General features: G+C 36.0%; 2 protein-coding genes and 1 pseudogene across 3 annotated transcripts; 2 read left to right on the forward strand and 1 right to left on the reverse strand.

Moving 5' to 3' along the window:
* Window positions 1–1072: 1072 nt before the first annotated feature.
* Window positions 1073–5945, reverse strand: LOC147273819 (uncharacterized). Its single transcript, XM_086257046.1, has 6 exons — window positions 5626–5945; window positions 4326–4446; window positions 3765–3911; window positions 3303–3396; window positions 2881–3213; window positions 1073–2771 (listed from the first exon to the last, which is right to left on the reverse strand). Exons 2-6 carry the CDS (start codon window positions 4434–4436, stop codon window positions 1450–1452), a joined length of 2007 nt encoding a protein of 668 aa, XP_086113172.1. The 5' UTR covers window positions 4437–4446; window positions 5626–5945; the 3' UTR covers window positions 1073–1449.
* A 2870-nt stretch (window positions 5946–8815) lies between these two features.
* On the forward strand, window positions 8816–11530 carry LOC147273820 (flavin-containing monooxygenase FMO GS-OX-like 3; annotated as a pseudogene).
* Window positions 11531–12503: 973 nt separating this feature from the next.
* LOC147273821 (flavin-containing monooxygenase FMO GS-OX-like 4) lies at window positions 12504–15892 on the forward strand. 2 transcript variants are annotated; one of them, XM_086256343.1, is made up of 7 exons: window positions 12504–13140; window positions 13597–13667; window positions 13962–14114; window positions 14214–14296; window positions 14426–14561; window positions 14659–14832; window positions 15423–15892. In XM_086256343.1, the coding sequence occupies exons 1-7, from the start codon at window positions 12594–12596 to the stop codon at window positions 15621–15623; spliced, it is 1365 nt and encodes a 454-aa protein (XP_086112469.1). In that variant the 5' UTR covers window positions 12504–12593; the 3' UTR covers window positions 15624–15892. The 2 variants fall into 2 exon arrangements, with proteins under 2 accessions (XP_086112469.1, XP_086112470.1); XM_086256344.1 differs by having other exon boundaries at window positions 14689–14832.
* The last annotated feature ends 749 nt before the right edge of the window (window positions 15893–16641 follow it).

Consider the following 16641-nt stretch of genomic DNA (forward strand, 5'->3'; position numbering starts at 1 on the left):
GTTATTTTTATTTGAGTTGTGTGGCTCGGTTCAAGTTATTGAATGTGAAAATGATCTCTATCTCGAAAAAAGTAATATAGCAATTAACAATATATAATTAAATGGTCCAATACTAATACTATCGAGGCGTTTTGAGATATATAAACCCCATTCAGGTGCTTAAATTGGGGTAGTCGACAGTATGAATAGGATCATCATCCTTGTTGAACATATGGATCTGGAAATCTTTTTCATGTATAAAATAATGTGGAGAATCCCAATTGGGTTTTAGAAGTAGGTATTGCAGAAAAACAAAAGGCAGCACATTTTTAGTTATAGATCAGCTGATGGTTGGAAGAAGAATATAAAAGAATTTTCCTTGAATTATAAATTGCAAAAAAACAAAAGGCAGAAATTGATTTTATGCATTGCTTTCTTAAGCTGCCTCAGGCCCTCAGCAATTGAGGGAGAGCTAACCGTAGAAAAGAATCAATATTTCAAGATAATATAGTATTCATTCTCTCTTGATTTGATTTGTGTTTGAGATTTTGGAAGTTGGAAGTGAATTCAAGAAAGAAAAGACTACAATTAAGCATGAATTACATATCTTTTGAACATGTAAGTTTCATGTCTACCTACTCCCTGTCTAGTCAGGTTTAGCAAAAGACAGGCTTAGCATTCATATTATCACTTGTTAACTATACAGATCTAATGGAGTTTGGATAAGCCCAATAAACCTCTAAGTACATTGGTGATATTACTAGTTGATCACTCATCTTATATGTTATAGAGACATCAAACCTTAACATACTATCCTAAGATGTCAGAACATTTGTTTTAAAAAGCTCTGCACTATATATGTGTAGGATTGGACTAAGGAGACATGCAAACTACAAGTTTACCAACCTAGCCAGAAGGCCCAGAACCTAGGTATTTTACATTGATACAAGAAGAAGGTTCAGCACACTTCATCCTTAGAAGGTTATAATTAAGTGAACTCATCAGGCACAAAATCCTTTCTAATAATTGCATTCCAGATTGCAGGATCCTGACACTGCTCACAGTGTTATTGACAAAATAAACAAACTATGCATAAGAAAAAAGAAATGTTGAGTGTTATAATCTTGCATTGGATCTGACCTTAACAGGAAGAATTGGTATATATTTTGTTAACTCTTTACCACAGATAAAAGAAATTAAGGTGAACAATTCACATGATTCACCAGAAAAAGAAGAAGAAAAAACTTCTCATAGAGCTTAAAACCACAAAGAAACTCTAATGACATGCAAGCCCACCTTCTCAATCATCATTTTTGGATCCAATTAACAGTACTAATACTAAGATCAGAACGCGTCTCAGAAGGTAACTAAACGGTTCTAAAGCCAGAAAACTATCTTAAGGTTACATGCACTAAATGGTTGCAATGTAGATACTTGTTCTAATCCATGTCATTCCCAACCTAAAATTTCTCATAAAATACTTTTCCTTCTCCCAACATGATTGAGTCGAGAACGCTTGTTTCTGACAGGAGCACACCAGCTGTGACCACCAGCCATCCTGTTTAATTTTTTGTACTCTCTTGATCTTAAAACTCCTTCCAGAATGTTTATATCTTCACGAATTTCATGTCTGGAAAGAGATGCCAGACCAGGAAGTATGTCTTTCTGAAAATCTTTCATTCTTCTCCCCCTTCTCAACTTAAAACCAAAATCCTTATTCTCCGTGTAATTTAATTCAGAAGGCTTTGACGACAGAGAATGGTCATCCACACTGCTCTCTGTTAACTTTAGTGTCATTAACTCAAAAAAATCAGAGTACTGTGGTTGCTCACTCTCCTTCTCTTTCATCTTATTTGATCCCCCTACTTTGTAAGCACAATCTTGACGACAAGATGAGCTCTCCAACGAAATTCGGAAAAGTGCTTCAGCTGCCTCTCTGATCAAAATATCCATTTCATCTGATTCTTCCTCCTTGTTGAGGTATTTGTGTTTTGATTCACTGCTGTCCGAAAATCTTTGGTCCTGCACACCCATTAAGCTTTCTGAAACTTGGGACCCTACATGTGTTCCTGAAGCCTGATCGGAAGAAAAGGGATCTGAATTACTGAACTCAAACTCAGATTGCATCGTTTTTACACTGCTGGAATCATTATCACCAATACTGCAGGGCTTACATGCAGCAGAAGATATAGTGCCATGTGCATCTTGATCTGTTTTTTGACTATGGTCAGAATATGAAAACACAGGGTCTTCTACTCTGTTGTTCCCATGGTTTACTTGTTCAGCAGCTGCACCCAAATGAATTTGACTGTTTGGAAGTTCCAGGATGAACCCATCATTTCCATCACTGGGGTCACTATTGTGGCAGCCAACTGCTTCAGACACAGCCTCCAAACCTACATTGCCCATTTCACTTATACTCAATTCATCAACTTTGGAAATCCTAGCCAAATATTCTTTCCTCTCATTTGTTCTGTTGGAACTTCTGAAAACAAAATTTCCAGAATCATCTTTTTGACACATGTCAGAAGTTTCATTTGAGTAATTCTTGTTTTCCTCTTTCCCAGTTGCAAAACAAAGAATTCCCTCCTCTACCTTGCCAATTAATCCACAGAACGCATGTAATGAGCTGGCTGTTGAAGGATGGGCTACTGTAGGATCATTTGAGAGACAAGATGAATCATCATGCTGAATTTTGTTAAGGTCCAGAAACCCTACTTTATATGAACTGAATTGTTGCCTCCTGGTGGACAAATTGTCAATTGAGAAACTACCAGAACTTTTTTTTAATCCTGAAAAAGGGACCACCACAAAATCTAAGATGCACAAGACTAGAAGTTCAAAAATACAACTGATGCCCATCATGCTATACATAGTCTTTCACAGATAAATGAACAATACCTTGATTGAAAGGATTCCACTCACTGTCATCTGAAAAAGGGTTACTCTCTGCAGCACCAGACAATAGATTTTTCTTCACACTACTTGAGATGATCGGATCAAAAAGGACAGAAACTTCTGAATCATGCTTGCCTCTGAAGTTTGTTATTGGAGCACTGCTGAAAGAAGGTGACTGTTCCAAACCCTCATGTGACATCCTCTCAGTCAATTCTTCTAAATCAATCACATTTTGCGAGCAGGAATGAGCTTTTACATCAAACCAAGTTCGCTTAGTGCCTCCCTTTCTCCTATTGTCCTCTCGAATGCTCAAGGAAAGCGTCAGCTCCCCTGGATCTGTGACATTACAACAACAAAGAGAATTCCTGAGTTCCACATTTCCTCTCAGGTGATCCCCAGTATTTTATTCTTCAGGAGATTCTTACCAATATGGCTAACGCACTGGTCTGAGGGAAGTTGAAGATCAGGAGGGTTCGGCTGAATCTTATCGTATATACCCTTCCACCCTTCTAACAAGTCCTGGCAGTAGGTTGTGTTAAGACAACTTGAAACACAAGTTCATCATGTTAACACTATAAAATTACAAATTATTTGATTTAAAACTAGGTCAGCCATCAATAGAGGCTAGATATAACAGTTATATCTGCCTCAAACTACAACAAATGGAGATAGATCTTAAAATCAAATTAGTTGGTAGGTCAATTAAAATGACAAAACCCAATTTATCCAAATATGTCTAATTTCTTCATTAGACCTGCTGTTTACATCCCAAAAGACCTATTTTGGTAAAAAAACAGCCAAATGGGGGTAGGAAGAGTGGTCGCTTCCACCCTCCTTTATTAAAGAACCACTCTTCATAACATTTAGGAAGCTAATGCTTGACTAACCATAGGTTCATCTCTGGTAGAACTTGCGCAAGGTAACAGAGTTGATTGAGTACTTGCTTTCCTGAAGTTGTATTTACCAAACTCCTTCCAGCCAAGGTTCTGCATCAGTGTCTTCTGTATCCTATATAGATGATGGAGTTCATGAACCTGGTGGGCAATCAGTAGCAAGAAAATTAAGTAAAACCATATATAGAGAAGATAAGACATACTTTTTCTACATATGCATCCTAAACACGTGTATGGCTTAATGATTGACTGTACAGTAGAGCCAGTTTTTAGAGTAAAACCCAAAGTTTCCAGATATCTGCCCAATTTAAGCAGGCAGAAAAAGGCATGTGCAATTGATACAAATTCCGTCTTTCAAACCTTATATAACATCAATCAACATCAAGGATTTACATTTACCCAACACAAAGCTCATTTATATGATAACAAAATCATGCCTGACCAATAAAAAATAAAAACAAAAAACAAAATCATGCACATGAACACAATCTGTGGTCCTAAATTATGTCAGCTTATGACTCAAATTTTATCCTGTAATTTATAGTATCCAAATACCTGATTTTTAAATATAACCTCCTGGTTGAGCATAGTCTTCTTCAAAACTTCTTCCAGAGAACCAGTATATGCTTGCATTGCATTCAGATCAAGATCTCCTCGCACAAACATTTTATTTTTTCTGAAACCACATCAAATGCATCTTTAAACATAATAAAGTTTATAAAGGATTTCCACATGTACTTCATGCCCAGTCCCTGCAAAGCTCTCTTTAAGAATAGAAAGTAATGATTCAGTACTAACAACCAATTGATGAGAGGGATCAGTCTTTTGTCTGAAAAATAAGAAATGGTATCTACAGAAATCACTATATGGCAACTGTAAGCATTGAAACTGTTAATGCACATAACCTATACTGTTCTCTCACTATTTTCTTTTTGCTATGATCTTTCCCCCACTGTCTTACTTTTGCTTGTCATTATCTATTTTGCGACAGGTTCTTTTTATGGGGTTTTCATGCAATTTACTTCTATACCTGATGGCTGAAAATGCGTATTCAACCCATATAAAGCATGATATTAATCTTGGTTCTTCACTCTAACAGGGCTACATTGATTGAATTTGGCACAACCCAAATAAAGTTACCCTCATCCCTCCCTCTCCTCCATACTTTGACCAACAACTAAATTATTGCAATTAAGAATTAAAATGATGTGATAAACACAGAAGCAATTCTTCACGACTGCACCAATTAAAATTGAAGGTTGAAGTCAGTTGCATATAATGGATCAAAATAGGTAAAAAGAATGTATAGAAAAAGAAAGGCTTATGCACATCCATTGAACCAGAGTAACCAATGCAACCTCTATATCCTAGTTGCATTGTGCAATAAATGGCTACACTTGATATCCTAGTTGTAACACAAGTCGGAATTATTTCTTGATTTCTGCAACTTGGGGAAACCCAGCAAAAGGTGTTGTGGATAAACATGGCCCATGAAAATGGTTTTGTACAAAAATTAGTACTTCCAAGGTACAGGGTACTATTCCTATTACTGAATCAACTGTTGATTTCCATTCATCAAAACAAAAAAAGAAAGACAAAGAAAACAAGAAAAACTAAAAGAAGATTACTTGGTGGTAACAACTTAAAGAACAAAGAACCTGGTTCTCAGAAACTACACAATACATTCAACACCCAATTATTGTCTTATAAAAACCCAGAAAAACTTAAGTAGATTACAAATTTACAATCCAAATTCCGAAAACACTTCAGCGCTAAATCACACGTACACATATATAAATACATCTGTAAAATTTGGAAATGCAGAGAGAGAGAGAGAGAGAGAGAGAGAGAGTACCAATATGTGAAAAACCCAGAAGCAGAGAGTTTTAACATCAGAATATCTGCTGCTGCTTCATCTTCTTCTTGTTGCTCCACTCAATTCTCTTTCTCCACAACATATCAACTCGAAGAGAGAGAAAGAGAAAGAGAGAGAATCGGATCACACAGGGGCCATGAGATGACTGATGGAAAATATAATTGTGTCCAGAGATTGAAAGAGAGAGAGAGAGAGAGAGAGAGAGAGACAGACAGACAGAGACAGAGCAACAAGCGCAGGGGGTGCGCGTGTGGGACAACTTCCCACAACCCGAATCCTGCTGCCTTTCTCTTTCTGCCGATATATTTAATTTTCTGTCTCTTTCTCTCTTATCAGTCGTTAGGATTCCTTTTTTTTAATTTTAATTTTTAATTTTTCTCTTTCTGCACTTAGATTTCTGGTTTGAGGAGGACCAGTCAGAAGTGGCAGGGGTGCTGCTGCATGGTACAGGTTCAACTGCCAAAGTAATTAAATATGTGTTTGTTTACCAAATGACACTTTTCTCCTCATACCATGATATTTTAGATAATAATTTTTTTTTTTTGAGAAAGATATTTTAGATAATAATTAATGGATAAAAACTTCCATGGTATATTTTGGATAATAATTAATGGATAAAAACTTCCATGGTATATTGGTATACAATAATGCTAGTTGTCTTATATTTTTTCTCCCACATTTGTATCTTATTTGATGTGTCATTACTTTACTAGAAGGGTATTTTCTTTTTCTTTTTAGGTTGTATTTTTTAATTTTTAGTGTCCAATGTATGAATGCCATGTAAAATGTTATGAAATTGTGGTATAAAAATGTGGTAAGTGTAGCATTATTGATTAGTATATACACTTAGTTGTTTATAAAGTTTAAGCCATTTCATCAAGTAATTTTATTTTAGGAAGGATAGTATTTGGGTCACTACTTGGGTTACCCAAGGTCATCCATCTCCTCAAATTTTAATTTCGGCAATGTCGATACATGATCGAAACTGTTCATTTTTTAGATAACCTATTAAAGATTATTTTTGTAAAAAATCAAATCAATTGAAAATTGTTTGGCTATATAACTGTTGTCAATTAAGTATAAAAAATCGATGATTTTCAATAAAAAATCGATGATTTTCAATTAAAAAGTGATTTTTAAACCAAAATGTTGATTTTTTCTATTTAAACGACAACAGTTATATAACTAAACGATTTCCAATTGAGTTGATTTTTTTTTAGAGATGATCTATAATCAAGGAATAAAATTTCGAGTTTCGAGGAAATTTCAAAAATTTTTAAATTTCGACAAAAATTAGAAGGAAACGACGGAAATTGTTATCAAAATACGAAAATTTTGAATGAAACTTTACTATATGTTTATTTAACATATTTGTACTACATTGATAAAAGAACATTGAAAAAACCAAATTATATGGTAAATTTCATGTGATATGTGATAAATATAATGCACGATGCACTGTTAAAAAAATGTTTCGCTAATTAATAATTACATAATGAAATTACACGAATAAATCACCAATGTGGTAATAGAAACTAGCAAGCTTATTCAAAGGGACTTGGAAATGGTTTTCGATAGTCAAATTGAGCCGAATTGGGTTAAAGGAGAACCAAATCGGTGGCAGCAGCGGCAATAGCGGTTTACCTAAAATTTCAATTTCACAAATTCTCCAAATTGGAAAACCAAACATTAAGGGAATGAAACCCCATGGTGAGGGAATAAATTTTTTTTTTTCATAATTTATATTTACAACTAAACAAAACACCAAAATGGCCAAATCAAACCTCAAATAAAATTCCAAACTTTTATTTTTCTTTCCAATTGCCTAAAGACTCCAAATCCCAATCAACCCTAAAAAAAAAATTTTTCTTTTTTTTTCTCCTTTTTTTTTTTTTTTCTTTTCTTTCCTTTTCTCTTCTTTCTTTTTTCTTTCATTTTCCTCTTCTTCCCCCGTGACTTTGGTCTTTGTTTTCCAATGGCCAGTCTTCCTCATTTTTCTTTCCTTTTTCTTTTTTTCCCCCTTCACTTCCAGTTTTTATTCTCTTTGTTTATCTCTCCTAGTCCCTCACTCCCTCCTCCTTCCTAATCTCTCTCTTCCCTCTCCCACGCCCAATCTCTCTTCCTCATCTCCCCTCCCCGGATCTCTTCTCTCCCTCCAACGACGGCGCGCCGCTGCAGCTTCTTCTCTGATCTCATCTCCCCCTCTGGCGATGGTGCTCTGTCCCTGCCTCCCCTCTCCCTCCGGTCTCTACCTCCCCTCTCACCCTCCGGTCTCTGCATCGAAATTCGCCGAAATTTCGAGGATTTTGGAAAATTTCGGCGAAATTTTTTGAAATCCTTTTGATATGGTGTTAAAATTTTCTTACCTCTAAAAAACGAAATTTTCGACGAAATTTCGCCGAAAATTTTGAAATTTTACTCCTTGTCTATATAGATTATCTAAAAGGTGAACGGTTTCGATTATGCGCTGGTATTACCGAAATTGCAATTTTTGAAGGTGTGGTGACCTTGGGGTACCTCTAGGTGGTGACCCAAGTACTGTCCTTTTAGGAATTCCTCGTGGATTCATTCTATATTGTATTTCAACAATCTTATTCGTCTATTTTATAGGTCTCTATTATAATATTATCTATGCAAAAAATTAGATAAATTGAAAATCATTAAAACATCTAATTATGGTCAAATAAATAAACGAAAAGAATATTTTTAATAATCACTTGAAATGATGACCATTTAATCAACAATCAAATGGTTTTCGATTTATATATTTTTTGCAGAGATGATCCTTCAATGGAGACTGAGAAAATACATGGTTCCGATCATCAAAATAAAATGTGGAGTGAACCTCACAATAGATCCCTTAAATAATCTTATTTAAGAGATACCTTAATGGGAGTGGCCCGTTATAAAGTTAATCAAAAGGACAATTTGTGTGTGTTATATGCATCCATTAATGTAACTTAGACCGCCGAATGCTTTGCGGCTACATTTGCAGTTGAGTTGCATTTACATATGCTTCTACTGTCACCGCTCAATTTTCTTTCTTGATTTTTAACTTGAATTTTAATATTTGTGGAGTTGATTAGGTTATTTTTTAGTGTGTTTAAGTATGTTTTAGGAGATTTATTGGTTGAAGATTTAAACTTAGTGTTTTTATTGAGAATACATAATGTATAATGTTGTAATTGCAAATGCAAATGCCATTGATTATGTACTATTGGGTTTACAGTTTGCACAAAGTTTGTACCTTTTATATTGGTTTAACCTTTTAGGTAGCTGATTGATTATGTGTCTTGAGTATATCGCAAACCGGAATGTAAAGTCCTGCAGTATAATATATAATATCTTGTGCCCTCTTTATTCATTATTAATTAGTTTTAGGTTGCATTTCAATATATAATGCCTTGCATTAGTTTTAGGTTACATTCTGGGTGATTATATATGGTATTAATGGATGGAAGAAATTACTTTTGGTAGAGTGACATCTTCATGCAAAAGGAGCTTTTGAGAGAGAGAGAGAGCACTTCTAGGACTAATTTATGAAACTTACACTGGACGTTTGTTTTAATGCCGAGTCCAGGCTTATGTAATGCATTTCCAATTTTGCAGGATATAACAAAATAAAATTATGAATCATACCTTTTCTCCTTCCCCCTAATGCCATATGAATTCTTTTCAGGCATCAATACATGGAAAGGGAAGCAAATGCACAGCCATAATTATCGTACCCCTGAGCCATTTCGAGGTCAGGTCTGTATCACTTTCTGCATTTTTTTAGAAACTTCTTGTGTTCTCGGGGTTTGCCGATGTGATCATAGATGTGAAACAAAGCAATTTCTAGTGGAACTGTGGAAGTAGATCAAAATTAATATAGTAAATTATTTAGGAAATCCTAAAATACTTGGGTTTTTGGTTTCTTTCACCTCTATATAGTGTTTAGCTCCTCTTATCCATTTCCTGCTTTGCAAAGGTTGTAATTTTGATAGGGAGCGCTGCTAGTGCTGTTGATATTCCTCGGGACATAGCAGGAGTAGCCAAAGAAGTCCACATTGTATCTAGATCTATTACTGATGAAGCCATTGAAAAGCAGCCTGGCTATGACAACATGTGGCTTCATTCTATGGTAAAAGAGTTCACCCATGGTAAGAAGTGGGTGGCTATGATAAGTTCATCAAGGCAATTTTCATTATTTTTAGGGTTTATTTTATATTTAGTACCTAAATTTTGACTTTTGTTTTAATGTGATACATAAATTTTTATTTATTCCAATTGAGTACCTAAACTTTTATTTTGTGTCTAATTAAGTACTAAAATGAATTTCTGTTAAAATTGTCAACAAAAGTTAGGGGCAATATAAAATTGTCAAATAAAAGTTTAGGTACCACATTAAAACAATGATCAAAATTTAGGTACTAAATATGAAAAAAAAAACTCATTAAAGTCTGATGCTGGAAGATAGGTAGATCCAAAGTGTTGGAAATAATTGGGTTTAATTGCTATATTTATTTAATAATAAAATAGTACACATTAAATATAAAATTTAATGCAAACTTAAGACCACAATCGAAATAAAATAAAAGAAGAAAAAAGGTTAGAAGAACCTCCAAATCTAGTCGAGGCTAGTGTTTGACACTATGTCCTCAAGACGAATTACGCCCGCCCACTAATGCTCCAGTCAATCAGCGCTCGCCTCCCAGGATACAACGACCACGTTCTTGTGATAGTAGCACTTCAAATCACAAAACTCCAGCGAATCAAGATAGTGTTTGAACTCTCATTAGAAATTGACTCTATAATAAACATGAAAAGTGTACTAGAAACACTCTTAACATGGAGGAGGGTACAAGACTCAATATATAATGACAATGACCTTGTGGCCTTTATATAAAAGACAAAGTGTCACTTAAGAAAAGTTACACCTATTAAATTGTACCTTTTAAATTCAACAGACACAACATTTACAAACAATACATTTCTCATACATGTGGATTGGGTATGCAATGATATTTCTTCACCAAGTGATGCAATTGGCATCTTTTAGGTATGTTATTCAAAAGAAACATACCCTTTCCTTTGAAATGAGATCATTGCAATTTTCTTATTCATATTAAATTTCATATATTAATATAAAATTTCCAACACAAAGTTCCCATATAATTTAAACCAATGCAGATCAAAAGTGCCCATGAAGATGGTAGTGTTGTTTTCAAAGATGGGAGTGCTGTCCGTGCTGATGTCATTCTTCATTGCACAGGGTATACTTTCTTTGGCTTGTTTTAGGAATTGAAAATAATGGAAAGTGCAACAAAAGTGAAAGAGTGAATGGTAATCCACTGATTTTTTTTTTTCTTCAAGGTACAAATATCACTTCCCTTTTCTTGAAAGTAATGGCATTGTGACTGTGGATGACAACCGTGCGGGGCCACTGTACAAGCATGTCTTCCCACCAGTTTTGGCTCCTTCAGTTGCCTTTGTTGGGGTACCATGGAAGGTATTTCGGTACAATAATTTATAATTATATGCCATATTTTTGTTGGATCAATCTTTTGGTTCATTCTTTCGATGGTCAAAGTAAATCTTTAAGTATCATGGTGCCAGATTTTTCCTTTCCTCATGTTTGAATATCAAAGCAAGTGGATAGCAGGTGTTTTGTCTAATCGAATTGCACTTCCACCCCAAGAGGAGATGATGGAGGATGTCAAAGCTTTGTACTCTTTGCCTTGAAGCTTCTGGTGCACCCAGGCGATACACTCATAACATTGCTGATTACCAGGTAAATTTAGTCTCTTTGGTTGCCTGTCTATGTTGTAGTAGTCTCAACGCATATGATCTTTACCAGAAGTTCATTCATCTTCAGTGGTTGAGAGCACTGGCTTCAGAGTAATTTCTAAATGGGATCTTGTTTCTCAGACACTATTCAATACTCTTTTCCTTGTAATTTTACTACCCTCTATACTAAAAGTTTTGGATGTAAAACTGAATGAAATTCAGTGCTTTATCAACCCTAACTTATGTTGCAAGTAATCTCATCCAGGGTTTGGATGATGACACGTGTCAAGATCAGTTAACATGGGTGTTTCATTGGCAGTAATTCAGTAACTGGGTGGCTTTTTTCCTATACTGGTACGTATGAATAGAATAAATATTTCAGGTTTTTTTTTTTTTTTTTTTTTTGCAGCTTGGATTGCTCAGTGTGGGTGTCCAGTCTTTGAAGAATGGAGAAAGCAAATGTACTTTTCTGGTTTAGAGGACGTACGTGTCCGGCCAGAGACAGACCGGGATGAGTGTGAACACCACCATTTAGTATTGCAAGCTCATGAGGACTTCAGGAAATACACCTTAAATTGAGTTTGTAATGGATAAGTGATATCACATGATGTCTTGCTCAGATGAAAGACACTCTCATTTTCTTTCCTTTCCTCTCTTCAAAACTCAAATCTTACCCACTTCATTTAGACAAAATCCATCGTTTCATTTTTCCATTAACAAAAATAAGAAAGACTATGAATCATAATTGGGCTGTTTTTGTATCTACTTAACTTGAAAAAGTTTATTCTCGTATTTCAGTTCTTTGTTTGCCCATAAATGAGTTTTTTTTACCAAGCCCATAAATGAGTTCAATGGATGAGAAATGATAAAAAATAAAAAAAAATGAGAGGATCAAACTTTAGTTGGGATTATGCTTGCTAAAACCAAGTGTAGGTGTCACGTTGCAGTATAACTTGGAAGTTGAGTGTCAAATTCAAGAGAGTAATGAAAAAGTTCACAAAATTTATTAAGAGGATTACTTTCTTTTGTTAAGAGAATTATAGAAAGTGACAGAAAAATTAAACAAGTTTTGAGAGAGAGAGAGAGTTACTGTTCCACAGTTTTCGCAGCCTGCCGTGTTCTCGATCTCTAGCGACAGTGTTAACGCTGGTTGCTAGCTGAGCTCTGCAAATTCGACAATGCAACCCGCACTACACCACCTGGAATCCCGCCACGTGGCGGTGATCGGAGCCGGCGCCGGCGGCCTGGTTGCCGCACGTGAGCTCCAGCGAGAAGGTCACAAGGTGGTAGTCTTCGAGCGAGAAGAGCAAATCGGTGGCACCTGGGTCTACACTCCAAAGGTGGAGTCCGATCCACTTGGGCTGAACCCAAATAGAACCGCTGTCCACTCGAGCATGTACAAGTCCCTCAGGACCAACCTCCCAAGAGAGGCGATGGGGTTCCGGGACTACCCATTTGTGGCCAAGGAAGGAGATAAAGAGAGAGACCCAAGAAGGTTTCCGGGTCACAGAGAGGTGCTGATGTACTTGAAGGACTTTGCGAGCGAGTTTGGGATCTCTGAGATGGTGAGGTTCGAGACTGAGGTGGTGTTGGTGGGTTTGGTGGAGGGAGGCAAGTGGAAGGTGAAGTCCAAGAGTAAGAGAGGTGAGGTTGTGGATGAGATTTACGATGCTGTGGTTGTGTGTAATGGGCATTTTACTGAACCTCGTGTTGCCCAAATTCCAGGTATCAATACCATTTCTGATTATCATTTTTAGTTGATGAAGATTCATTTTGAGATTATTTGGTTTGTGTAGTTCACGTTTTGGATTTGAATATCTAAAGCTCTGAAATTTAAATCGGTTTTGAGATTTGTTCATGAGGAATCTGAATTGTATTGGGTTGGGGGTACTCCTTGATCTATGGAAGAGGAGGAGTTTTATTTTTTAATTTGCAGTGTTAACTCCTTGGAGGGAAATCGTGGAAAACTTGTAATAAGGTTAAGTTATACGGGAAGGAATACCATATATAATTCCTGCCCCGATAGGTGGAGGACTAATTTATGAAACTTATATGAGACTTTTTATCTAATGCTGAGTCCATGCTTATGTAATGCATTTGCAGGATCTAACAAAAATTAAATTTTGGTTCTTATTTCTTCTTCTTTCCCTTATGCTATATGACTATATACATTGTTTTCAGGCATCAATGCATGGAAAGGGAAGCAAATTCACAGCCACAATTATCGTACCCCTGAGCCATTTCAAGATCAGGTATGTGATCACTTTCTGCATCCTGTAGAAACAATGCAACTTCTAATGGAAACAGGTAAAGGGGTAATTATTTAGGAAATCATAAAAGACTTGTTTTTTTGTGCGCATGAGCCTTAATTCAAATAGCTTGGGATGAGTGGGGTGACCATTTATGCAAACAAAGCAACTTCTAGTAGGAGCAGTTCAAAGTTAATAGGGAGAATTATTTAGGAACTCGTAAAATACTTAGGTTTTTGTTTTCTTTCACCTCTATATAGTGATTTGCTTCTCTTATCCATTTCCTGCTTTGTAAAGGTTGTAATTTTGATAGGGAGCGCCTCTAGTGCTATTGACATTTCTCGGGACATAGCTGGAGTTGCCAAAGAAGTCCACATTGCATCTAGATCTGTTGCTAATGAAACCATTGAAAAGCAGCCTGGCTATGATAACATGTGGCTTCATTCTATGGTAAAGAACTCACCCATAGTAAGAATTGGGTGGCTTTGATGAGTGTGATACTGGAAGATAGGTAGATCCAAAATGCTGATATTATTTAAACCGATGCAGATCAAAAGAGTCCATGAAGATGGGAGTGTTGTTTTCCAGGATGGGAGTGTTGTCCTAGCTGACTTCATTCTTCACTGCACAGGGTATACTTGATTTGGCTTGTTTTAGGACCTCATGCCATTATTTAATTTTCCACAGTGAATGTGAAGTAATGGAAAGGGCAATGAAAATGGAACAGCAAATAGTAATATACTTTTTTTTTTTTTTTCAAGGTACAAATATCATTTCCCTTTTCTTGAAACCAATGGCATTGTGACTGTGGATGACAACTGCGTGGAGCCACTGTACAAGCATGTCTTCCCACCAGTCTTGGCTCCATCGCTTTCCTTTGTTGGCCTACCATGGAAGGTGTTTCTCTACTTGAAATTATATGCCATATTTTGGTTGGATATTTTGGTTTATTCCTTTTATGGTCCAAGTAAATCTTTGAATATTATGGTGACAGGTTACTCCTTTCATCATGTTTGAACTTCAGAGCAAGTGGATAGCAGGTCTTTTGTCTAATAGAATTGCATTTCCATCCCAAGAGGAGATGATGGAGGATGTCAAAGCTTTCTACTCTTTACTTGAAGCTTCTGGCACACCTAAGAGATACACTCATAACATTGCTGATTATCAGGTAAATTCAGTCTCTTTGGTTGCCTGTCTATGTTGTTAGTTAGTCTCAACCCATATGACCTACCCAAAATTCATTTATCATCAGTATTTGAGAGTGCCGGCTCCAGAGTATTTGCTAAATGAATTCTGGTTTAGATTGGCGTGACGGGATCAAAACACTGATGCAAATAAAATAACTTAAAGTATATCTATCTTGTCTAAACATCAAAATTTAGTTCCTTTAAGAACCAATTGATATGGTACTTGACCTTGGGCTGAATGCAGTTTCATAAAAAACCTAATGGGATATCTATGTTGCTGCCGGTTTCCTTTATGCTATTACCATTATCTACTTCCTCTCGTTAATCAAACATCAAGATGTTCATTGACACTTGTTTCCCAAATCATGAATTTTCTGTTGTTTAGTACGTCTCATACACATCCAATCTTGATTTTCCCTTATCAAACGACTGCTTTATGTGTTGTTACCCAAAGCTACTAGTCTTTCCCAGACACTATTCAATACTTTTTTTCCTTTAATTTTGACTGGTCTCTTCATGCGGTATCTTTATATCATGAACAGCATAAATATTTCCGTGTTGTTTTCTGCAGTTTGGATATGACGATTGGCTTGCAGCCCAGTGTGGGTATCCAGTCTCTGAAGAATGGAGAAATCAAATGTACTTTGCAGCTTTAGAGGACTATTATTCCCGACCAGACACATACCGGGATGAACGGGAAGATCACCATTTAGTATTGCAAGCTCATGAGGACTTCAGGAAATACACATTAAATGGAGTTGGGAATGGATAAGTGAGTGATATCAAATGATGTCTTGTTCAGATGAAGGTGAAATAAGCGACCACCTTAATTCTTTTTGAACTTTGGCATTAGTGTCCTATATAATCTTGATGTATATTGGGGTATACCCTAGTGGTTAGGAAATGAGGTTTCACCCCTAACAGGCCAGGGTTTGGATTCAAGTCACAAATGTTGTGTTATGAAATTTGGCAAGTTAGAAAAATAAAAAAGTGATGTGTTCGTTTTGTGAGATGTTGATTGATGAGTTAAAAATGGATGAATACAATGTAAGCTAATTTCTTTATTTGCTTTATGCAACACTTGGAGTTGAAATTTAACGAAACTTGGGTTACACAAAAGGGAGATTATATTCATAACTTGCACATTATATCCCATTTTTCAAACTTTCCCATTTCACCTCTATTCCAAAAATTCAAAAAACAAACATAAATTAAAAATAAAAACCAAAATCCCACCCCAATGGCAACCCCCCTCCCTGCACCATCGGCTTCACCGGCGGTCACCTCCCCTCTCTCTTTCTACCACCAGAACCCCTTCCCTCCCTCTCTTTCTATATCCTGACCACTCTTTTAATCTCGATCTCTTCCTCTCTTTTGGTTCTATACAAAATTCATAAATATTTTTTAGTATTGTTAAAAGTTGTCAAAACTTTTGAAACATTCACCATTTTCCTTTTTGCTGAAGATCTAATTTCTTTTTTGCACATGATGACTTATCTAAATCAAAACAATTCAACTTATTCTTTTGCATTACAAAAACTTGTCTATCACGTATATATATATTCTTAGAGAAGAACTTACCTGCAACGGGGGGTGCGCCAGCTGTTATCCCTCCCCCCCTTCTCTTTCTCTCATTTTCTTTCTCTCTCTCACTTTTTCTCTTCCTCTCTCTCTCTAATGGGGATAACACCTGTCCCTATTATAGGGACAGGTAAGTTATTTTCTATATTCTTATTATCTAATATTATCCACGTTACTACAACATAGGTTGAAAATAATAAAACCTAACA

This window comes from Dryas octopetala, chromosome 9 (assembly GCF_963921425.1).
Source record: "Dryas octopetala chromosome 9, drDryOcto1.1, whole genome shotgun sequence".
Taxonomy (NCBI): Eukaryota; Viridiplantae; Streptophyta; class Magnoliopsida; order Rosales; family Rosaceae; genus Dryas; species Dryas octopetala.

Excerpts from the sequence above, each read along its gene's own strand:
- LOC147273819 (XM_086257046.1), bottom strand. The coding sequence starts at position 4,436 with ATGTTTGTGCGAGGAGATCTTGATCTGAATGCAATGCAAGCATATACT. Across the intron at positions 3,397-3,764 it reads CTACCAGAGATGAACCTATG|GACTTGTTAGAAGGGTGGAA; the intron begins GTTAGTCAAGCA and ends ACCTACTGCCAG. Across the intron at positions 3,214-3,302 it reads CCAGTGCGTTAGCCATATTG|ATCCAGGGGAGCTGACGCTT; the intron begins GTAAGAATCTCC and ends GTAATGTCACAG.
- LOC147273821 (XM_086256343.1), top strand. The coding sequence starts at position 12,594 with ATGCAACCCGCACTACACCACCTGGAATCCCGCCACGTGGCGGTGATC. Across the intron at positions 13,668-13,961 it reads CTGAGCCATTTCAAGATCAG|GTTGTAATTTTGATAGGGAG; the intron begins GTATGTGATCAC and ends TGCTTTGTAAAG. Across the intron at positions 14,833-15,422 it reads ATAACATTGCTGATTATCAG|TTTGGATATGACGATTGGCT; the intron begins GTAAATTCAGTC and ends TGTTTTCTGCAG.